The sequence below is a fragment of the Bombus flavifrons genome, chromosome 8 (assembly GCF_040668555.2).
Source record: "Bombus flavifrons isolate JBK064 chromosome 8, iyBomFlav1_principal, whole genome shotgun sequence".
NCBI lineage: Eukaryota > Metazoa > Arthropoda > Insecta > Hymenoptera > Apidae > Bombus > Bombus flavifrons.
Window position 1 is genome coordinate 16,002,350 of NC_138449.1, and position 24,715 is coordinate 16,027,064.

The 24,715-nt window shown below is 46.0% G+C and overlaps 1 protein-coding gene across 1 annotated transcript; it reads right to left on the reverse strand.

The window, feature by feature from the left end:
- On the reverse strand, positions 1-24,715 carry LOC138182718 (facilitated trehalose transporter Tret1). The gene is made up of 7 exons (XM_069118834.1): positions 24,467-24,715; positions 18,061-18,517; positions 7,269-7,458; positions 6,834-7,005; positions 6,476-6,748; positions 4,982-5,290; positions 1-2,651 (listed from the first exon to the last, which is right to left on the reverse strand). The coding sequence occupies exons 2-7, from the start codon at positions 18,290-18,292 to the stop codon at positions 2,226-2,228; spliced, it is 1,602 nt and encodes a 533-aa protein (XP_068974935.1). The 5' UTR covers positions 18,293-18,517; positions 24,467-24,715; the 3' UTR covers positions 1-2,225.

Consider the following 24,715-nt stretch of genomic DNA (forward strand, 5'->3'; position numbering starts at 1 on the left):
CCTTCGTTATTTCCAGTGTCTTTCTTTTCCTTCGTTTCGCTAACGCGCACGCATCAACGAATAACCGCGTTTCGTCTGCGCGAATACCTTGCCCCTGTTACACATCACGTTACGAAGCCGATAATTTTTCCTCTCTTTTGATTTTTTCATCTTTCCGCGCGTATCGTTCGAGATAGGTACATCGTGCTAGGCTCAACGAATCGTTTTCTACCTGAAAGATACGTCAAGCTCGATTAACTGCTACTCGTCGATATGTCTCGTTTCTCCGACCGTATACCTTAAATGTCGCGACCTTGTTAGAACAGTATATATTTGGCAAATCTTTAAGGCTATCGCGTAAATGCAAATACAATTGTCGTTCCTAATCGTTAAGAAAAAAAAAAGAAAAAAGAGTGTTGCGCACACGCGTATCGCCGATGCGTGAAGGATATCTCATCGAGGAAGATTCTTGCGATCTTTTTCATACTATAATCCGAAACGAACGATTCAACGGAACCGGTGTTAATTGGAGTGAGATATATATGTAAGTACGTCCGTTGCTAGATCGCGCGAATAACAGAAAACGAACTCTATCGATACTTGAATAAAAAATAGTTACGTTACCACTTACGATAGAAAAAATTATGCTTAAGAAACCAACGTTTAAACCTAACATCGCACACGAATGCTCGCGAAATGCCGTTTATAACCAAGGAGAGAAGTTGGTCGAAGAAAGAAGCGAAACACTAAAGGAAGAATGATCTCCGAACGCCACCGCACGAAAAAAAAGGAAGAAATAGGAAATGTACGCGCTAGCGTTAAAACGTGTCATCGATCTCGCTCGGTTTTGCCCGCTGCTACGGAAACACGTTGTCGCTTGGTTTCTTGGTCACAGAAATTATGCATTGGCCTTCCTAAGAACGGGACGAGAGGTGTCCAAAGTATAGCGCGATAGTTTCAAGAAATAATTTTCCGTAGAATAATCTTCTCTCGAGTTTCGTTGTTGCGTTTAAAAGTCTACTCTTAATTACAAGGATAAAGACGACGAGAAACAAGGAGGAACGCGAGTCTCCGCGAACGTTCCAACGATCGCGTACAAAATAGGAATGTGCTCTCTCCCTGTCTGATCGTTCGTTACAATAAGATTCGCTTCTCTAATTAATCTTCCCACATCGTCCCTAGACGCAATTAACGCGTCCCGCTCGTAGAAACTCCACGACTCAGCGGTGAGCGACCAAATACCGACTGCGTCATTTTCTTTTCTTTTCTTTTCTTTTTTTTTTTTTTCTTTCAGTTTTATTCCGCCTGACGCGCACGAGCACACCACTCGTCTCAGATAAAGATCGATCGTATTCGCGGAATTCCCGCGTGCAAATCGCTCGTCCGTTCCGCTTTACAATCGTACGATTTCGCGACTGTATCGAAGAACGATCCTCGAAGACTCTTTTTCTCGTCTCTGCGCCATCTTTTTCGCGATTCTACGGAACCTAGGCGATCGAAAACGGAATACGTTTCATGGTCGGTGTAGCGAATCTCGTCCTCGCATCTATACGTATCTAACGCGGCGTTGAGTTATTAAATATTATGGTACTTGGAAGGATGGGATAAAATCTTACGTACAAAGGAAACGACGCGTACGTTAAACGGCTAGGGCTTGTCAAAAAATAAATACATTCGTTAACTACTATCGCGCGTACGAGGCGAGAAACGCGCAGTAGGCGAGTACCGTTCATTAGCTGAGCTGTTCGATCCTCGGAACATGGAAAAAGTAGACGTTATTCGTTCTATCGCTCGACATCTCTACCTTGTTTACGTATCGTTTGAACAGATTATAGAATGAAATAGGACACTCGTTGGAATTTCTGTCGCGTTTCCCTCGTCGTTCTCTACGATCGATAACAATAATATCGGATCGAATGCGCGCCGACGTCTTATCACATACGCGTATACCTAAGACCTAAAAATCACGAGCGTTGTCGTTCCGGCCCGTTTCCTATTCCAACGATAGGTTAGATTCTAACGATAAAAAAAGAAAACAGTATCCGATCGTCGCGTGTCGCGAGGATCCAGAATCGCGATCCATGGTCTTTGGCAGTATAAAGGCGCGATTAACGTATATACGTAGTATACAGAAATAGGAAGAGCAAGAACCGTTCGACGAATACGATTGGTCCGATACGCGAACGAGGGTGAAGTCGAATCTCGAGATCGTTCTCGAGTCACCACCCGAAACCGCAATACTGTTTTCACTTTTTACTCGAGCTTCCGAACTCGGGTATCTCCGAATGTTCGACGCCGCTCAACACGTCTTGAATCTCTTGCAGGCTCTTTCCCTTCGTCTCCGGTAATATCAGCACCGTGAACAACACGCTGGCCACACAGAATACGGCGAAGATCCAGAACAAGGCGAATTGGCCGAATATGTCCTGTAGGTTGTTAGCGAACTTGGTGATGAAGAAAGAGACCAACCAGCACACGCACACGGTGATTCCGGAAGCCTTCGATTTCACGTTCGATGCGAACATCTCACCCATCACGGTCCACGGGAGAGGACCCCAGCCTATGCAATATACCGCGATGAAGATGACCAGCGACACGATAGGAAGCCACGATATGGCGCTAACGTCCGACTTTGAAACATCTTGGAGGAACATGTACAGACCCAGGGCGATCTAGAAATCAAACACATATAGCTATAAATAGGAAACTTGGATGGCGGGATATTTGGTAAGAAAGATACTCAGCGCGGCGATGCTCCACTTGCTTCGAATAAACTTCGACTCTAATTGTTCGGACGGCACGCGTCCGACGATGCTCGCAAGGCGAGAAAAACAATTCGCGATCGACCGATCGATGTATGAGAAGATCAGCGCTGTCGGTAATTAACCGCATTCCAGACATTTCCGGACGCGTCTCGGGTCTCACCGACGCGTCGCTACCTCGATCCACTTCTCTGTCTCGTCGTTTTTTCTTACCTTCGTCATCCGTTCACCGTTATTACGAAATTCAGAAAACAGCGTTGTGGCTGGCGAAGCAACGATCGATGCTGCGTACGCGTGCACGTAACGAGGCATTGACATTGATCGCGGCCGCGGATCGGTGCAACAATCTACGGCTATGGATAATTAACTGCTCGACCTCACGATTCCAGATGCGTGAAGTCATCGGAACAACCGACGATTTCCGTGTCGACGCGTCGCTTCTTTCTGTTTGCGGAAATTTTCTTCCAGGCACGCGTTCCGAACATTACGGTAAACGAGCAGTAAGCGTAATTTTATTAATTAATTAATTCAAATTATTATTACCTATATCCGTGTAGTTCGAGGTTCAGCGAGTTGTCCGACGTTGGAAAAGAACGTTCGTTCCGTTTAAAAAAAAAAAAAAGCAATCAAGGATTCATTGGCCGTGGTAAATCGGTAGGATGTCGAGAACGCGTAGAAGCGTAAGAAAAACCACTTGTACCGCGTTATAAAAAATTCAATCGTAGATTCCAAAAATCCATTCGTCGTCGAAAGCGATTTTATTGGAGCGCGTGAAATATATTTTCGATAATCGAAGATAAGCGAAAGAAGTTATTGTCTTTGTTTGGTATAAAAATTGGATCGAGAATCGAGCGACGAAGGTGGATCACTGGGGCGACTGGTGAAGAAAAGAGCGAACGAAGGTCGTGCGTTCGTGTTGCACCGTTGCGATGGAATGCGACGCGCATCAGAAGTACATCTACACGCGATCGCGAGGTTACATAAATCGATTTGAATAGGCGTCGCAAGGCCGCGATCGATTTGTTGCCTCTATTTTGCAATACCTGCGAAACGTACGCAATGGACAGTGGATCAAGGCCACGAAAAAGCGCATTCGATACGCGATACAACGACAAATCGTTGCGAATTCTCCACGAGGATCTGGTAATCTCTCTCTCTCTCTCTCTCTTTCTCTCTCTATCCCCTTCGTTTCGACGATTCCGAATTTTTCAAATTGCAATCGTGATTCAAAACGATGGAATGTACGTTCTGGTTGTTTATGCAACTTGTCGATGATACTAATTGACCGATAATGTAATTTTAAAAGAGCTGTCAATCTATCGTGGAAACAATGGGACTTGTCATTGAGATGGGCGATAAGACCGATTATATATGTCGTCTGTCCGACACGAAGAACAATAGTTTCGATTTGCCAGAGACGTAGATGGTCCGCGTGACATTGGAATTTTTCCAAGCAAATCACGACCTTAGAACGTTTCGGAATGAAAACGCTATCGATCGTTATCACTGTACCGGAGAAGTCGATCAAACGCCAGACAAATTCTAACCGCGAATCTCCGCGGCATCGTTGATATTCCAGGTGGAATAGTGGGAACCATGGCGCAGGTACTTATGAAATACCGCGAAAATTGCACGTCACGTAACTCGATTAGGTAACTGATCGAAAAACGTGGTTATGTGACCGTCGAAACGCATCGTCACCGACGAGTTGTTTTATAATCGAGGTGGCCACGGAGCGAAAGCGTAACTCGGGATTCGCGTTATGCTGCCTGGAATGACAATCGATCACGTTTCGTACGTTTTGAACGATCGCGGAATAATTTGTTCGCCATTAACCGATGCTTCCAAGCGTTAAAGTAGCCTTTACGAAATATCGTTACGACACCGGAGGGTACGAGACCCGGTTAGTGTCTCTCGCTCGCAACTGTCGTCCGATTCCACGTGCACGCGTTATCGAGGACAATCGATGGAAGCGTTGCAATTTTATATTTCCACGTCGCGAGGACTAACATCTCCATCGCTTTGTTTTTCGATAAACACGACTCACGCGGTAGCATCACAAAGAAGTACATCGATCTTAATTGTGGCGAAAGCAATACGATAACGCGATAGCAAGGGAGCGACAGTACGTTCTTTGTACGATACGATTGCTACTTCCGTGGAGTAACGTAGCTGTGTGACTAGAACGTAACGCGATAAATTTATACGATAAACACGGACTTTGGAAATATTTCACTTACCAAGGAGGCAATCTCGCCAACGCCGGAGGTAATGAGCAGCATTCTCCTACCAAGTCTGTCAACGATCACCGGCGTGACCCCGGAAGCAACCACCTGCACACTACCGACAATCAGAGTCGATATGGAGTCAGGCAACGCACTGTGCGCAGCCTGGAAGATGGATCCCATATAGAAGAGGACCACGTTGATGCCACTGCACTGTTGGAACGTCACGAGCAAGCACGTATATATCAAAGCTTTGAGGTTCGCCTTCACGTTGAATAAATCGCTGATTTTCGCTTCGGTCTTGAATGCTTCGTCGATGGCAGCCTAAACACCAAACAAACAGATTACGATCGACGATCTATTTATTCGAACCGTATCGCAAACGCTAATGTTGGTTGCTTTTCGTACCAAAAAAATCGAATCATTTTCCATCGATAAATCCAAGAAAAATTTGTATTTAAAGCTTGATAAACAAGTTGCGCGCGACTTGTCGCGAAGAATGTGAAAAAGTTGAAGGAAAACGATGCAAGAAGAGATCGAAGAAACGACGGATGACGAAAAAAAAAAATATCGGTTCGGCGACCTACCGATCGAAATCTATTAGAAATTCATCGAATTTTAATAACGCGGTCGCAGAAATCGAAAGATCGAACGTCGATACGCGTGACGATCGCGTTGCTGCGGCACGTGACACGTTAGTCACCGGACTACGCAATAGGGCATACTCGGTAGCGTATAGAGGCACGTTGGAGGTTGCAGGAACGCTCCTCCGCGCTGTCATCATTGACGGATCAAGGAACGACCTTACCCCCGGCCTCGTTAAGCAAACGTTACCCGAACGCCGCACTGATACGACGTTGCGCCGCTCGCTCGCGCTTTACCACGCGATCGCTCTTATCGTAGCGCTCCTCTTATCGACTCTCGCTCTCCGCATCGATTTTTGGTAAAATTCCTGTGTTTATGCGAGACCTTGTTATCAGTCCTTCCGATTCTTCTTCTTTCGTCATACGAAACTCTGTTTATATTTATCGTTTGCTAGTTGCTCGTTGCTTTTATAAACCTCTTGCGACGGTTTTAAAACCGTGCAAACGTTATTCCTTTGTATCTATTCCTGCACTTCGCCGTTACGTACAACAGGGTGCTGCGTATTGCCTATTAATATTTCTGCGTTATCGGATTACGATTATTGCCAACGTAACCGCGTCTGGTCCCTTTAACGTGCCGGAAACGATCTCGAGGCCTCGTTCGATTTCGTCTCGCGTAACGACGGTCGTCTTGGTCGGTGTTGCGACATTCAGGCACGTGCTTCGTATGTACGAGCTTCTCTCGCGATCAACGTGACCTTTCCGACGCGTGCTGGCGGAAATTGTTCTAGTCTCGAAAGCACACGGAAATAGTCAGCACCGCGCGGAAATAGAATTCAACCGACGACAACGATCGTTTCTGAACTACTCTCGGGTCGTATTTTTTTTTTTTTTTTTTTTTTTTAATTAATTGTCCATTACATACCTGCATTTCGTCGGCTTCCTTTTGCACGCTAGCGGGAGACTTGCATCGTAACCAGGCCAAAGCTTTGATCGCCTCTTCTCTCTTGCCGATCTTCAGCAAATGGTACGGCGATTCGGGCATCATGAAGAAACAAGCGACGAATACCACGGGTATAATGCCGCAGAGTATGGCAAACACCAGATACGACACGAACGGTCCGATGCAGTACGCATACAGGAGACCGAAGCTGACGAACAGTTGCAAGAAGGATCCTAGAGCTCCTCTGACGGACGTCTACGTAATTGCAAACAGGATGGAATATCGATTAGACGAGTTACAACGAAGCACTCTGATTAGAACGAGTGGATGCGACGTTTACCTCGGCGATCTCGCCGCAGTACATAGGAACGACCGTGAAAGCGAACGACAAGGCGAAACCGAGAACTATTCGTGCCGCGTACAGTTGATACACGACGCCAGCCGTTGCCACTAGGATCCAACCGGTCAGAAATGGTACCGCACTGAGTAGCAGCGTCATCTTCCTACCGCATCTGCGAATCGATTAAATCGGATTAGACGAACCGTCTTGCGTTTACGTATTTACAACGGTGTGCGAATTTCGAGCGTTAAGCGTCTATACGCGCGATAATTTTGGCGAAAGACGTTCGAAGCTCGATCAGCCACGTGGTCGAGGCTTCGAGTTGAAAGCCTTGGCCAAGTTCGACCACTCTTTGGAACGTGCTAGGTCTATCGACCAGTACACGCGATAACAGATAATACCGTAACAGATTGTTCCGTAGAAATCGCGATGTACCTTTCCGCTAAATATCCAGCTGCGAAACTGCCGATCACCGCACCCACGGAGACCAACGAGCCGATCCAAGAGTTTTCATCCGGGGTTATCTTTCTGCCGAGAGGATTGTCGTCCACGCTATTCTGTAGCCTAGGTAATATCGGACTGGTCCATCCTAACAAAGCACCGGCTGCAACGCAGCACAAATTTGCTGAAATCATAACGTTCGTTGCTATTAATCTCTTCGTCCATCTGGTGCAACGGCATCCGCGCAAGAAAACGACACGACGTATTCGAAAACGGTATAGACGATTAGTTAGCCTTGTTTCACGCGATCCAAGATGTACGATTAACGAGGGTAAACGATAACGAACCATCTCCTTCGAGTATATATTCTCCGCGTGCGCGACAGTCACGGTTAAGTTACGTCCGCTGGCAGAACGACCGCTGGTCACGTTTGTCTCTCGCGTTTCTCGATTCCCGTCGTGATCCGTGCTCGTAATCGGTGTGCGACATCGGAGACGAGAACGACCAATCTACCGAATAGATTTACGTAAGAGAGAAAGGGACGGAGATTGGACGATGCAAACGACTTTCGATTCGGTCGCGACTCTTCGCTACCGAATCGCCAGGCACGTGGAACAATTTGATAACGCGTTCAAAAAATATATAAACAACGGCTCGCACGTCCGATAAACTCCGATCGGAGAATGTTTTCGTGCCCGCCCAGTTCGAATTCTTTACGAAATTACTTTTTCGTCTTTCTACGGAGTCGACGATCGGTCCTTCCGAGTTGTCCGCTTAGAATCGCGCCGTCGCTTTTACTCTCGTCTCTTCGCTTCTTCGCTCTCTTCTAATCGCTCGTTGAACGTCTTCTACGAAACGAGAAGCAGAAAAAATGATCGCGTTGTACTCTCTGTCAACGCGCGAGACAAGAGGATACGCGATAGCAAGGTGATTTTAACGCCGGATCCATCTATTACGTTAATTATCGTTCGTACTATCGCTTTCGATTATCTGCTCGTCTTCGACGCTTTCCGTGTGCCACTCTCAGTCGTTTCTCTTCTTCCCTCGATCTTTTCTCGGTCCTCCTCTTTTTCCCCTGTGGCGTTCGACGCGAGAAGTTCGATCGTTGATACGCGAAATCGAATATCTCTGATCGTACAACGGTCGATCACTGGTAGAGCGAACCGATAAGAAAGGATAAGGAGAATCGCGAACGCGGGTGCATTTTGCGCCTGACTCTCTGTCCTCGTTGCGGAGATGATATCATCGAGCATAACATAAATCAGGAACGTTTTGTCATGTTATGCACGTTCGAAAGCGTCCGATGTCTAACGCAATACTAAACTTTACTACTTACGTACACGGCCTAGCTTAAACCTACGCTTATTGACGTAATTAGAACGTTTGATTCGTCCGCTGTGGGATCTTGGTACTTTCGAAGATGAAGCTTCCGATACTTTGAAACAATATCGATCGATATCGTTTCTTCGAGTCCTCGACGAGAGAATTCGACGCTCTTGTTAGCGAACAACAGCGAGCATTTTCATAGGCAAAATGTAACGCGACAGCTTGTATCTTCCCGCCTGCTTTTCCGCGGAAACGCGGTTACGTGGATCGGTAGTTCGAGGGCGTTTCGCACGATCGGCAATTTCAAAGACAACGCTCGAGAATCTCGGCACACCTGGCCATATAAAGATACGAGAACCTGACGTTCGGTGGAGCACGGTGTTCTTGAATGGAAGAAATTGGATGGAATTGAACGAGACTACGTTAAAGCAGATTGACTAATTGAATTAGACTGGTTAAGGTAATCGGCGGATGAATAGTTTAAGTCTTTATCCAGCGCTGTAAAATCTCGATTAAGTGGAACTGGTCGATCATGTTACGAGGAATCCAAGGTAGCAAAAGTCTCTCGTTGGAACGACGCAGACACTCTGCGCTGTTGCACGCAATTGAAATGGACATCGAACGTTAGAACGACGGAACGTCGGAATATCGCCGGTAGAACGAAATAAGATAACTTTTTCTAGGAAATCGAAGAAAGTGTGAAACTAGACAGAGTCTAGCGATTCCGAAGTGGCGATCGAAGGTAAGGAACGAAGGAGTCCGAGTACGACGGTCGTACGCGACGAAACGACGCGTTAAACGTTGTAGCCGAGAGCAATGCAACAGGTTTACATAATCGCCGCGGAATCGCTCTTATATCATCCGATCGCGTGCGACATTGCAACGCGAAATAAAAATAACCAGGCGTGTTCCTCGCGGCGAATGGTTGCGCCGGTCGCCGCGTGAAAAATCTCTTGTCGGGATATCGATATCGGACATCGTCGACTTGTTTGTTCGTTACTAGGTCTGCATTCTTGGATTTCTAATAATCGAAAAACGAGATAATCGATGTTTGCGTTCTTCTTGCGTAAAGTATCCGCCGTTCTTCTGTCAAAGCATCGGAGATATCATTGTTTATTGGAAAACGCGTAGAAGGGAAGGACACGACTCGAACACGATCGATTCTTCGAAGGGGATAAACGTGGGTAGGGAGAAAGCGTTATCGATCGGCGAATTACCGCAACCTCGTTGATCGTTCTAAATCGTTTGAAACGTCGCGTAAATGGATCGATTAATTTCTTCCGTTCTACAGCCGCGGGAAACGTGCAACGAAATAACAAAGAAACTTCACCATCGAAACGTTTAATTACCATAATATTGCGAGCGGAGACGATATACTGCCGGAAGCGGCGTTCAGATCGGCAGGAATTATCGTATTAACGAGTCCGTTGAATCTCGTGTTTTAATAAAAATAATTAACGATAGGATCGGATACTCTGCCACGTGTTTCCTTCGTCGATATTCGTCGCAAAAGGAAAGTGAAAAGAAATTCGATTCTTTCGATCGATCGCGAACGAATTTATCGATTATTTGATTTGAACAGATGTCTCGCCAATTGGCCTGCCTGCCAATTACCATTGCCATCCGCGACGAAACAACTTGTTCTATCGTCTTCTTTAAACGACGATGACTTAATCGAAACGCTCTGTCAAACATTTCGATCGTCATTGAAAGGTGAAAAAATAGTTTTCGTCGGCGATTACGAAAGAGAAAGAAACCGATTCGTTTGCTTTCGATCGTCGCGATTCGCCATCTATCGTAGTTAGTCTATTTCCTTCTAATCTGAATTTTTCAACCGATAAACTTGACAGAAACGATATCGTCTGTGTAGAGAATGGTGGCAAGCTGTCATTAATGCGCTAAATCTTTCGTTTGTCGCTACGTGGTAAATCTGCGCTCTGGCAAACATAGATATCGATTCAGATACTCGTTTATAGACACGATCATCTTCCACCACTGTATACATTAAACTCGTACAGTGCTACAGATTATAGTAAATTGTCACGCACTCGAAAATCTTTATCGTTCTTCCCTAATCGCTATATCGTACGAACGATTCACGACTCGCGCATGCTTCTCGTATCGACTGGCGATTCGGAATGGTCGAATTTTCATTTCCCATGGTTTTTTTCATTTCTCGTCGTCGACTGTTCGATCGAATCGAAATGACCTCGGCGATACGTCGCGAGCCATTTATCGTCACTTTTCTTGTCCAGGGACAAGAAGGCCGCTATCGGCGACAGTGGAAAAACGATGGTCGTTGGTGAGCGATTTATCGATAACGAAGCTCCTAGGGGCGTCTAGAAACTACGTCGTTGTAAATTTATGCGATTAGACAAGAGCGGAGTCGTGATTACCGTTGAATGGCAAAACAGTAGCCGGCGCTAAAGAAAAACAGAAGCAGAAGCAGAAGGGGTATTGGAACATAGGAAATTTTCAAGTCGATAAGAATTCTCATGAACTTGAGAACGTTGCGTTATCAAGTTGTACGATATGCTTCGATGAAGTATTCGACGACGAAAGAAACCGTTTTTTTCCTTGCTTCGAAGAGGGGTGGAAATACCTGTGCGTCGAGTAGTCACGTGTATCAATTACAGCTAGATAATACGTGAGCTAACTTTGTCAACTCCTGTGTGGTAAAAGAAGATAAAATAACGGCGATTAATAGTCGAAACGATAGCGGTAACGTTACCGCTACTACAACAAACTCTCTATCGCGAAACTTGCAAATTCAGCGATGTTTCCACTGTTTCTCCGCTACATTTTGCATATCCAATTAAGCGTGTTTACAAATTGCGCAAACGCGGATTTCCATTCGTTTCTCCGCGATAAAATTCTAGATCCTTCGAGGGATTTTTTTCCGATTCGAAGCTTCTGACTCGCAAACACAGTCGTCTAAACACAGATGATATTAAACAGCCGTGAAACTAACGTTTTCAAACATTCGCCAACGCGTCGTTAGCTTGAAACGCGACGCACAATTCCCATCGCGAATAACTCGGTGGTGGGTGTCGATCGACGAATCATCTCGCCAGACCGCAGATAAATCGTCGCTTTCATCGTGGCACGGCCGCGGGAAACGGACCGCAATGCGAATTTTCGTTTTTCGTTCGTTTTCGCGTTATTACGTTCGTAACTTTGTAATTCTATCTTATACTCGTTAATTTTTTACTCCTGAATTACTAGGACGAACTGAACGCGAATAAATATCGTACGTCTGGCGTCAAAATCGTATTACCGTTGGCAACCATAATTATTATAATAGTTGTTGCTATAGAAAGTTCTGAACGACGATCGCGGAAAAACAGGAAATTGTCTCGATAGCGGCATTAGAAAGTTGGTCGTTTCTCGCGCGAGAGTCTCTGATTGTCGCGTATTTTTAATTAAAAAAACAGTCGCGATAACGAGCGGGTAGAAAGCAAGAAAGTACGGAGCAGCGATCGTAACCAACCGGTACCTTTAATAACGGGGAAACGGAACGCGGTAAACTCTCGCTATTCGTGAATAAGCAATATCGTCGAATAAATGGAAAATACGAGCAATTTAAATTGCCAATCTTTCGTCAAAGATATTTTACGAATAAGCGAAAGTTTTCGGCGGCAAGAGAAATTGCTTAGGCGCGACGTTGTTTCGATATCGTTGGAATACGTCATCGATGGGTGGATCTGTACAGACTCGGCGTTTTCACGCAACTGGATTAAAACGAGAAAAACGAGATTATCGTAGATTTATCGTCGTCGGCCTTGTTATTCGATTCCTTTCGTTCTTCGGTCTTGCGGAATCTTTTTCCTACAAAAATAGCGCGGGAAAACGTAAATATTTTTATTCGCGGAGGCTCGATCGGATGAGTGCGAATTCAACGCACTTTGATATCGAACGATGTCTGACCAGCCTCCCTTGACGCAGTGCTCTTTCGCAAATTATCTAAATCCACTACGATATTGACTTTTCACCTTTCGCCGACGTTCGTCTCGATCCTCGCTCACAATTAACCAGATAACGCTATCGATGAATTTAAAAGAAACTCGTGAAAAATCCTAATTCCATCAACAAAGATTCTAGGACAAAATCGGAATTCCGTTTATCCTTGTTTATTATTTATACTGCACGATAGAGAATAGCCGCGATCGACGAGGCTCAAGATCGAAGATCGAGCGAAAACTACTATCTAGTGGCTATATTAGATTTATCGTGTTATCAGTTCCAGGTAATAACGTGAGAATCGCGATCGAAACGAGACAGTCGCAGCAACGTGCTGGTCGGATTAATTCGTTTCTTTTTTCTTCTTTTCGTTCGAAAGGGAAGAAAAAGGTTGGAAAAGTATTATTCGTTGAAATTTCGCTCGAGCTCGAAGACGGTCGACTCATTATTCGAATCGGTACGATATCTTTGCGTAGCATCGATGCGTTTTAAGACTGTAATTATATTTTAAGGCGATATATGGGGCAATTGGACGAACGGCGAGCATATTTTTGCAGACGGAACGTCTCGTTACGAGATTCGATGGATCGCGATCTCGACGTTCGGTGTCGACGCTTGATCGAGAAAACGTACGTAGCGTGGAGCTATTCCGTTTTCTGGTAAACATTCGTGATCTTTGACACAACGGAGATATCGCTACTCGAATGTTTAACAATAACGAGAGATAAGAATTTATAAGGTAACGAGGAAATTGTTGGAATACACGTGGCACGATACGCGCCTCTGGTCGAGTAAGATTCGTCACGTCGAACGGGCAATTGGCATCATCGAGGGAGCAAGCTTCGAGTCGCGTGAGAGAGACGAGTGAATCAGGTGAAAGTGACAGGGCATACGATCAAATTGATCTACGTATGCCTCGCCCATCCAACCTATTAAGATTCGACGTATTAAGTACTCGATCGTCTCGAGATTCGAAGATAATCGCAATTAAATTAAGAGCTCTACGATCACGATTCCACGATGCGTTGTCGTTTGCAAGCTTTTTTCGGGATTCCTTCGACCGGAACCGCGCGCGATTTCCTTAAAGTTCGCGAATCGAAGCTGATCCAGAGAACTTGGACAAACTCGCCGGAGTTTACAGATCGATCCTGCGAACGAAGCTCGACGCTTCGCAAGTTGCAACTGCGTTTCCGTAAAATTTTCTATTCGGTAGCGATGATTTGCCGGTTTTGCTGCAACCTTCGAGAAACGGTAAATCATAATTATTCGTAACGCTCCAGAGATAATTGATCTATTTTTTCGAATGCTAATAAGGGTGAACTAGCAGGCTATGTATACTAATAAGCAGAATCGTATTTATTCCGATGAAGGATTACGCAAGCAAGCACGCTTTTTTAACCAGACCACTATCTGGCTATAATTACGTCTTTATCGAGCCAACTGACACTATCATTATTTTTAACGAATCGTCGCGGTAGCTCGTCATACATCTGGCATCGATCCTGTAAGATCGACCGGTAGTTACTGGTCGAACAAAGCGTAAATACTCTAGTCGACCGATCGATTTTTTGTTTTCGCGCTCTCAACTAATCTTCGATAATCAATGCATTATCTTGAAATCCGTTATGTAAAACTCTTCGTTCGGATAAGATAAAAGCACGTGGGCAGGAACGAGGAAAAAGGTTTTTTAGAGCTTAGCCGTCGCGATCCAACGATTTTATTCGACACGAAGAATCGATTTGTTCGATGCAGAGAGGCGACCATCGCGTCGCACGAATTTTCCGAGCGCATACGTTGGCGCGTAAATCTTACTGCAGAAGGCGGTAAAAATTACTTTAACGATCGTTTGGTCTTTCGCGCGGATTACGAAATGAAATTTAACGACTTGGTCGAAACGAAGGACGCGCGTCTCGTTTCTTCGAGATAAACGCGAGCCACGACCGTCGACCACGCCGCAGGAGAGCCTCGATTTCTCGAATTCTCCACGGCCTCGCTGCAACGCAACAACGTTACGACGATATGCGTAAAACGAGAAAAACGAAAGGAAAAACTGCTTTCGTGGCAGTTCTCAAACGATTCGATTTTCCCTAAGACGTCGTAGGGCGTCTCTACCTATGCAGAAGGAACGAAGACGTAGCCTGGTGAAAATGCATAAAAACTCGCTCACGGATGATTAAAATCGGACGATGTGGGCGGACAAACCTTCGTAGGTCAATATCCAGGCGTGGAAAACGGCCGTTCGTCACCGTTTAAAAAATCCAGTTTCAGCTGAAAAATTTCCAGAGATATTCGAGGGGACGACCGCAAGATTTACGTGGAAATTCATCTTTGAAATATTCGGGACGTTTGACTCTTATACGCGAACGAGATAGTCGATACGTACGGTATAGGAGGGGGCGAACCTTTTACGAGATTTATATCGGTAGAACGATCGACGCGAGGGAACGTGATCGAGAATACGGTCGAACGAAATGCGAGGAGTGTCGCGTGCAGGACAATGGGTTTACGTGGGAGCAACAGTCGCGAGGAGAGGTTCGTGTCCTCGAATCGGCCGCGAATATTAAACGATTCGCATCCGGCGTCCGTCCAAATTGAATCACGCCCGCTGAAGATTCCAATCGACTCAAACTACATCCTCGTTAGTCACAACGTTAGTAACAATTCGGTCATCCGATACGTAAAACCTCGAAACAAATCGCGCCGTCTCGAAACGTTTAGACTCTTTCGTCCGACATTTTTGTCCGTGATTTTTCAAACGCTCTAACTGGCCATTACTCTGGATTCAGCTTTCTGTTGCGATCGTTCCGAGCGCTCGAAAATTTTACCAAATCGCGCCTGTATATTCGTCGAATGGACGCACGAATCGATACCGCGTGTTCGCGTTACTCTTCCACTTTGTTCCAACTTTGAACCAGCGCCGACTTTGCCGCGTTCCCTCTCTTTCTTCTAGTTTTGTTTCTTTCCTTTATCGCGCCACGCTATTTCCTTCGCGCCTGTCACCTACGAGAGCCGCGTTAAAGATAAACGGCGTTATTTTCAGTCACGGCATACCGATTTTCTTCCTTGACACTCGTACGGTGCTATTCGAGGTCTTCCTTCCTCCATCTGTTCTTTTCGTTCTTTCTTTTTTTTCTTTTTTTTCTTTTTCGTCGCCTAAGAGATTACATTTCGATATATTTAGAAAGATAGTCTCTCTAAATATACCGAGAGAAAGGCGAAGAGGAACGCGAAAGTGAAACGAAAAACTGTGGACCGTCGATGTCGACTGGTTGGATCGGAGTAACGCCAACAGTCGTTGTTTCTCGTTCGAGTCTCCATCGTCGAGCGTTTGTCCGATTTTACGTCGCTCGTTACGAGAGGCGGGCGGAATTCGTCGATTCAAAGTGCAACAAAAGAAGGAGGGCGTGTAGGATGAATCACGGGAATGCAGATTATTTCGAGCGAACGTTTTCCACTCGAACACGCGAAAACGATACGATATTCGTTGGACAGCGTGAACTATCCGAATACGTATATTCACGATGAGTTTATAGAAACGCGAGAAATGGTCCGTGAAACGCGTGGATGCCACCGTTTTGTCGCCGACAACGTTATCTCGTCGTTTTCAACGGTCCGATCCACGTAACTCGTAACGACCATGCGATTTCTACGTAGAATCTGTACGTCCGCCTACGCGCGCGATCGTAGTCGGGAAGGAAACGAAGCGTTGGGAAACCGATATTTTACTTTATAATTACGTACGTATAGCTCGATGACGACTTGGATCGTGGCGGCAAACATTCAAACAAATATCGCCGATTGTTGATAAACGCGACGTTGCAGAGTCTCGCAATACTCTCATAAATTTGGACTCTTGAACGAACTACGCGTCGTTTCGAACGGAAGCAAAAGTCCGACGTCGAGAGTCGTGGAATTGCGATATTGTTCGTCCGTGCTCGATCGCAAATTGATATTTGCTTAGCTGTCTGGTATAACGTACGCCGGATTATTCGACACGTGCTTCTTCCAGAGGAATAGAACTCTAGAATTTTCAATTCTCAATTTCGCGGCGTACGTGTAGTAAAGCATCGTTCGTTTTAATCGAGAAAAATTATACGCGTCGTCGTGATCTACCGAGAGCCAGAAGTAAGCGTCCGCTAGGCTCTACCCCTTAATAGCTACCATAGCGGTAATGATAGTACGAATCTTTGAAAAAGACGCGCACACGAGGAAGAATATATCCGTAGCATGACGTCGCGTATTCTTGCGACAAAGTCGGTGCGCGCGCGTTTTCAGCTAATATCGCTTTAAAACGCACGCGACCAGCGAAAACGCGCTCTCGTCCGATCGTCTGTTTACATCGCTTCCTTGTTTTGCGCACGAACACGTAAATTTACTTTTGTTTGTCCGTCCATACGTATAACGCGTTATACTTTACGCGATCGTTTTGCTCGAACGTCAGCGATTAAGTAAGAAAATCGTTTGCTCGTTACGCTGTTATTTCGTTCGGGCTATTTGTTAATTACGGCAATCGCGATTATCGAGCGAGGAATCGAGAATCGCAAGATAACGGTTTTGCCACCTGTACGTGAAATGTTTCTAAAGAAAATTTCGTCCGTTTCGATGTTCTTCTTCGCGCGTTACGGGCGAACGCGTTATACCGTGTGTCACCGTGGTATCGCGATATAGCATGGTAATGAGTGAATTACGATTCAATTCGGCCGTTTAACGTTACGACGGTGAAACATTCAGGAACGAGCGCGATAAGAACTAATTTCATAAAGTAGCTGTCGTTTCGATTCTACTCGACGAAGATCGCGATTCTTTCTCTTCTTGCCACGGAGAATCACCACGAAGCGCCAAAGTTTCTTCTTATCGAAACGTTGTACGATCAAAGGCGAATCGGTCGACGGTTAACGGAGAATTGCACGTAGAATCGATCTTTCACATAGCAGTTCGTTAGTGGAATCGAGTCCGTTGAATTTATCTAATCCGTATCTTGGAAATCTTACGTCGTACAGATATTATCGACGTTCGACGGACTCGTTGGTTCGGTAAATTTCTTCCCGCGGCGTCCGATTTACCGGAATAAACTTTTCCACGAGTACGTCAAATTCTACGAACGATACGATATCTCGCTGCTTCCGAACTCTAAACCGTGAATACCGCGTTTCGTTCGCTGGAAAATTCGAGTAACCTTTGAAAATATCGAGCTTTCGATACTCGCACCTGATAATTACAGATAATTATTAAGCTGCTTATCGATAAAAGATTTCCACGCTCGTCGACCACGTCGATTTCGTACTTCCGCGTTCCATCGAAATCCATCGAAATCCATCGATTTTCCAAAGAGAATTCAACGCTTGCCAACGGAAAATGTGGCCAACGACAAGCGGCTCCGGGGTCGCTAAACTCAGGTCGACGGTCGGCATCGTCGATAGATGCGACTCCCCGAGAGAGAGTCCTGGCACGCGGATCGAACGTCCGCGTTTAGCCATTGAGAAAAAGGGTTGGAACTTACCCGCTGCAGCGGCCAGGTATTGAAGCAACGTCGAGCCCTTCTCCGTCATTTCTGCGGCAGGACACTGGTCACCGATCGTACGATACTTGGGTAAGCTACCACCGAACTTTATGGGATATTTTCCAAGGGTGGGTGAATAGTACACCGTCGAAGTGCAACTCGTTGGTACAGGGCTATAGGCATACTCTTTATAGCGCCCCTCTATTTCCTCCTGGACGTGGGTGGGGGCCATTTCTCTCTCCTTTTCTGTTTCTCCCTCTCTCCTTGCGCGTCGCTTCAGCCCGTTCCTGTCTCTCGCACGTACACGGCCCCGTTCGATAAGCCCCGCTCCACCTCCTCCTCTCCCTTCCCTCGTGCTTCCTCCTTCCTGCGAAACGAGCTTCGTCGGTTCGTCCTACTCTCGCACGCTTCACGATTCTCCCTCCAGCTAGCGACGACCAGCAGTCTCCTTCTCCGGCTGAAATTGCAACAACCGTATACCGTGAGTTTTCGACCCTGCGGCCAGCTACGGATCGTGCCAAGGTCGCGCGATCGTCGATCGATACGGTCGACCGACGGGGTTGAAACGCCAACAGGCGCCAAACGGCGCCGATCGTTTCGCTTTTTCACCGCCACGGATAGTCGTGCTGCTATTCGCGCGGCTATCGAGCGTGTTAAACAGCCTGTACGAAAATCCATGGTTCCGAATCGGACGATTACTTCGCGTGGTTGTTGCCTCGCCTACGTTTCCCGTTTCCAAGCTTCCAAGCTCGTAAAGCCGGACGCTTTTGACGTTAACGTTAGCGTTAGCGTCGCGAGACCGAAGGTCAGGGTCGTGCAACCTGCAACGGCCTGGCCATCGTTAACGATCGTCCTACGTGTTGTCGCTTACGTTCCATCGCGGATTCCATCGCCTGGTCGATCGTTACGTTGTATATTATATAATTATAATTACGGAATATTTTTTCTTCGCGTTCGTTATCGTCTACGAACGTCGTGCGTATCTCGTCGATCTACGCAGCTGTCCGAGAGAAATTTTATCACATTGGAAAGAAACGAGCTCGCTCGCGTAAGAAAAAGATCCGAGATCGGGTGTGTTTCTCGGTCGTTGGAAACGCGATATAAAATCGCGATATAAAGGCAAGACAACGACTGTTCCATCGTTCTCGTTTCGCGCCTTTGCGGGACAGCCCACTGAACGCGATAGCCCGCTGATCTTTGATTTTCTTAAGGAAACTCGATTTCCCGGATTAGCCAGAACAGGCTAAAAATTGATATCTTCGTGTCTTTCTTTACCATTCGGATGGAAATTTTTGCAAGCAAATCTAAAAAAAAGATTGCGATAGACGCGTAAAAAAGAAGTGCCGTCATCGAGAAATCTTCGCTCGTCCTTCTCTGTATATCGCTGTCGGACGATCGCGATTGTTCTCCGTATCTGCATTATCTAACGTATCGGATTTTTCTTCGGCTTTCGAAACGTTTGTCGCGATCGAACGAATACGTCTGTGGCGTAACGGCCGCGAATTAAGTCGGTCAGCAGCGGCGGTTAAAAAGACTTTACCCTTCGCCTATTACGCGCCCCTAGCATCGGCGCAAGGGATCAATACGAAATTGGACTGCACGTGTACCACGGCAGCTGCACTCGTGCGAAAGGGTTGGACGTGAGCTGACGGGGTTGGAAATGCGAATGCCAACGTTCAACGTCGCGATGCACACGCTGTCACGAACAGGTTCGAAGGAAACGATCGAATCGGAGTCGCGCTGCCGCCTATATGCTAATCGTTACGTCGGCCGACCCTCTACCTAGACCAGGCCATACACCGCGGCCCAGACGGGAACCAGATGTCCGCTCATTCTTACTGCGTACCCTCGATAGTCTCAACGACCCGTCGTAAATCCCAGTAATTTGCTAGCTAAGGTCCTTCGGACCGAACAAATATCTTTTTTCTAAGTCGCTTTCTAAAGACTATCGTCTACTACGGCTTGACACGGGTAAGACCCTTCCTAGTCCACCAACCTTCGTTTATCCAATCGGAAGCAACGTACACTACCCTCGCTTTCCTGACCAAAAATGTCACGAACAAATCCAACGGTCCCGTGCGCTAGACACACCCATCGCTAGCTTCCCTCCGACACAGCATCGTCGCTGTACTTATTCTACAACTTTAGAATAGCCAACGTGTCAGTAACGGGTTCTGCCTTTTCCCTTTTGCTACGTCAACTATAACAGAACTCTGAGAGCCTTGCTAGATCACCAACGAATATTGTGCCAGTGTATCGCGTCTCTATACGCCAACTCATCGTCGACGACATATATATACCAGAAGCAACGATGTAACTTGAGTGTTAAAAATAAAAACCTTATAACCCTGTGAATCACAGTGTTATACCCTCTCAATCATCCCTGTTATCTTAACGGAAATCAGGGGATCGATCGACTCGCGGTGTCGATTATTGTAATCGTAACGGGAATTTACGACTCCCGTTGACGCGTTTCCTCGCGATTGCGTCTCCCCGCGATTGGTCGAAAATACACTAATGTAGAAATGCAAATAGAAGTAGGGTCGACGTAAATCGACGATGGAAGAGAAGAGAAGAGAAGAGAACAACGGTCGCATATGAATTCCATTAGCCGCGTTGAACGATCGTCTACGTACGACTATTAAATAAATAACGACGCGTTCCTTTATATCGTTTATATAATCTTTCGACGTCAATGATCGCAATTTCAGTTGCGTCAATGATCACAATTTCCCGGATGTCGAACTCTATTTTATCTTTGACCGACGTTTAGCCGACTCGAGTTCCACCGTCCAAGACGGCTGCGTGTCTTTGCTACTTCCGCGTCCTACGCGTCTATCCATGCGCATTTCAGTTTCATTCACACTCGCAACGATCGTTCCGCTCGTCGATTTTCATTCACACGCTGCGCGAACACTCTGCAGCGTACTACAGCGATTTCCCTAGTACGCGAAGCGCGTTACGTTCGTCTCACGTACAAGCTTTTCTCGTACTCGTTACTCGTCGCTGGTCGTTACGATCGCTCAACGAGATCGAAGGAAAATCGAAGCGAGATGCCGCGTGTTACTGTGTAACGCTCGCAGTGTAAGGCTTGAAAATAAAAACAAAGAAAAGAGAAAGTCTATAAACGTGAAGAACAGCGTTCCGACGATAGTTTGCTTTAGAAACGAGGCGAGTTCCATCCGATGTTTATCGGAACGATCGATAAAGATAAAAAAGGAAGGTATCGGATCTCCTGTGCTCGTACGTTCGGAACCTGGGGCCGAGTTAATTGATTTCTAGAATCTCGGCATTACCGAAGGTTGTATCGATCAAGGTGCTCGCAACAAGGAGGATGTTGCAAGAGCCGGAAGCGTTTTTTCATTAAAAATCCGCTCCGTTGGTTCCTATCCCGGCAAAGAGTCGATAGAAACGAAGATTTTATTGCAAAATCTGAAGCAAGTTCTCTAAAAAAAGAAACAAAAATTTTAGTTTCTCGCAGAATCCGAACAGAAAATCGTTTCGTTCTTTAAATATTACGACGAGTGCTTTGTACGAAATATTTTGTACGTTGTTGCGTATTACGCGTAGCCTGAAAATTTTGTAAAATTGTACGCACACATACGTACACATACGTATAGGTAAAACGTTAAATGTTCGGAATATAAGCGCGAAACACGTAACATACGTAACGTTGTACGTTACATGCGGAATGTAACGATAAGGAGTAGGCGAAACGCGTGTCCTCTTCGCTCGAATGCCGGCGCCCGACTGCCGCAATTCGGAAATCCCCTCCACATTCGACGCCTCTAAGCAGACGCGTCGCTGCGTTCTCGGTTTTCGCGTCGTTCGAATCAATTTTTCGGTAATATAATTATTTTCGTTACGCGAAATCGTATTAAGGAACGACATCGACGTTGATACCGTCTGCTCGTGAAATAAACGTTCTACCGGTATTCGCAACGCATATGCAATGCTAAAACATTACGTAATTTATTTCGTTTTCTTAGTCATTTTTTAGACCACGATGTCTTAATTACACGATAATTAGACAAAGAAACAACGCTGGCATAACGTACAACTACAACGATACTTGGAACGTCGATGGTAAAACGGAGTATCGTATATTTACACGACAGGCGCGTCTCTCGAAGAAAAGGTAGATACGCGATTAGATCGTCTGTTTTCATTCTTTTCTGTTTTCTCATTTTTCATACGCCCACTCGCGATATGTATAACGCTTCGCGAGCAAACATAACTGTAATAACATCGATGGTGTTTACAAGAATACGCGCGACGCTTTCGTACAAGTATTTTCGATATCGATCGATCTCTATCTCGGCAGCGTTCCTGTCCTTTCGCGTGTATTTGTTTAAATACCTTCAACGACAAACGTTTTTCGGCTCGCGATACTAGTTTTAATTCGAAATATTCGTTCCGAGATAATTCCACGCCGATTATCGAAATTATCAGAACGCTGAGAGTGCTCGAAAGAGGGCAATTAAAAGCTCTTGGTTAATTTCCAAATCTTCGGTATCGTTCCCACCACTACTACCATCCGCGGTATCTATCTCGTTCCAAGAAGTTTTTTCAACGTTACGCGACTACCATCGCGATACCACTTAAATGGAAATGCAAAAGAAAATCGCGAATTATGTTCGAGAGATTATCTACAACTCGAGAACCACTTATTTGTCACGGCCATTATCTGCTACCGAAAAAATGTTATCGGCCGATAAGATGGAGAGGAAACCGCGTACGAGAAACCGCGTGAAAGAAGGATTCGTGGCTGGAATATTTGGTCGACGATGACGAAATCGGACCCGTGCTCGACGCTCGAATTCGCGTACGCGAATCGTTAGCTCGGATCGGTGAATCGTGTTCTATGACCGGAATATTACTGCCGAAACTTGCACGCTCTTGCGGATAGAGGTGAAAAAAGAAATAACGATTTGTTACCGGCAAGTTGCACGCTGCGCTAATGGCAAAAACCCGATATGTTCTGTTCTTTAGAACGCGTTCGATCTTGTATTTGATCTCGACCCCGTGTTTCGTATCTTCTTTCGTTTATTTGCAGCCGATATTAAACTGTTTCGCGAAGACGAGGCTTCCACCTCGAAGATAATCGAGGATTGCTTACACATATTGCGAAAACGTACGTCGAAGAAGATATTTTACAATTACGAATTTGCTTATCTACTATCGTACGTGTTCGAGCACTTATTTAGCCTTAGAACGCAAGAGCGTTGTTAAATATTACCGATTTTATTACCGATCGATCAAAGATTCGTTTGTTGCCGTTGCCGTAAATCGAATTCGAGGCTCGAAGCAACGAACGGAGATCTTCCCTTTTCCCTCGACTTTCGACTTTCCTTCGACTCGGCGAATTTCGTCGACGGCTCGTACGTCGAAATCGACGGATCGTTGGGTGACGCAAACCTCTAGACATAGGTGGAGCATCGTTGAAAAAGCGAATGACTCTGGTAATTCCACGACCGCGTTGATCAAAGCAAGAGGTAATCGCGCTCGACGCCAGGGACGAGGCACGTCGTCGATCCTGAATCGTTGTACCGCGCGATCTATTTCGTTCGGTAATCGTTACGTTATCGGAAACTACGTGACCAATTACGAATCGATTCGAGGAAGACGACGTTCGAAGACGATCGGTGCTGTAATTCCGACGTTTCGCGATCTGCTACGTTTCCGTTGGTTTATCGTTCGTGTCTCTCGTTTGTATAGGTGCGTCGATAGTAGGCGGTGCGATTAAACGACGATACAGACGCGCGAGCAAAAGAAAGAATCTCCGAGTAATCGGCACGTTTGTTCGCAGGGTTCAACGGTTGCGATTCTTTTCACGAACGATCGCAGGTTTCTACGAATATCGGACACTGCTCGGAAATGAAATTCTCCTACGGTGGAATAAAAGCGACGCGAGAACGTCGATTGTACGTCGATCTAAGAAACTCACTTGGACACGGAGGAACGCGAAGCAACAAGTTTTCCTTCAAAGTCCTCGTACCGGCGATCGTCGAATCACCGGAACCTTTGTTTCGCAACCTTTCGTCGCTCGATCGTGAACTCTTGGAGAACGTGACGGGTAAAAACGTTCTTCGAGGATCGTTCGTCCTCGATTTCGGGGACACCGATGGGATCAGAGTTATCGGTTCCAGTAGATTACCTGGCGACTGGAAAGTCCATTTTTCGTTGGATCCAGGCTTGCCCAGAAATCGATAAATCTTCCACCTTCGAGTCTCCCAGCGTCGCTGTGTATCTCTACGTGGAGAGAAGAAACATAACGTCGCGATAGTCGTGGACGATCGACTCGATCCGGTCGCGCGTCAACCAAGAAATATCTCCACCGAAATTCGGGAAAAGAATTGGGGAAAGGAAGGTACGACGCGAGAAAGCGAAAGAAAGATCCACTTACCGGCAAGATGGGCGCACTTTGTCAAAACGGTATTTTCCCTAAGAAACACCTGTAATTTAGACACTCGATAATCGTTATATAACGAACTCGAACCGTTCTTTATCCGAGAATGTGTACCATCGGACACACACGGAAAAACGTGAACGCGCTTTGATATGCGCCCGTTTCTCCGCGCAAAAGAGTCCGCGGAATACAACCGTCTCTGTGGCTGACCCTCGATAACGCGACGATCGTCACTCCAACTGAGCG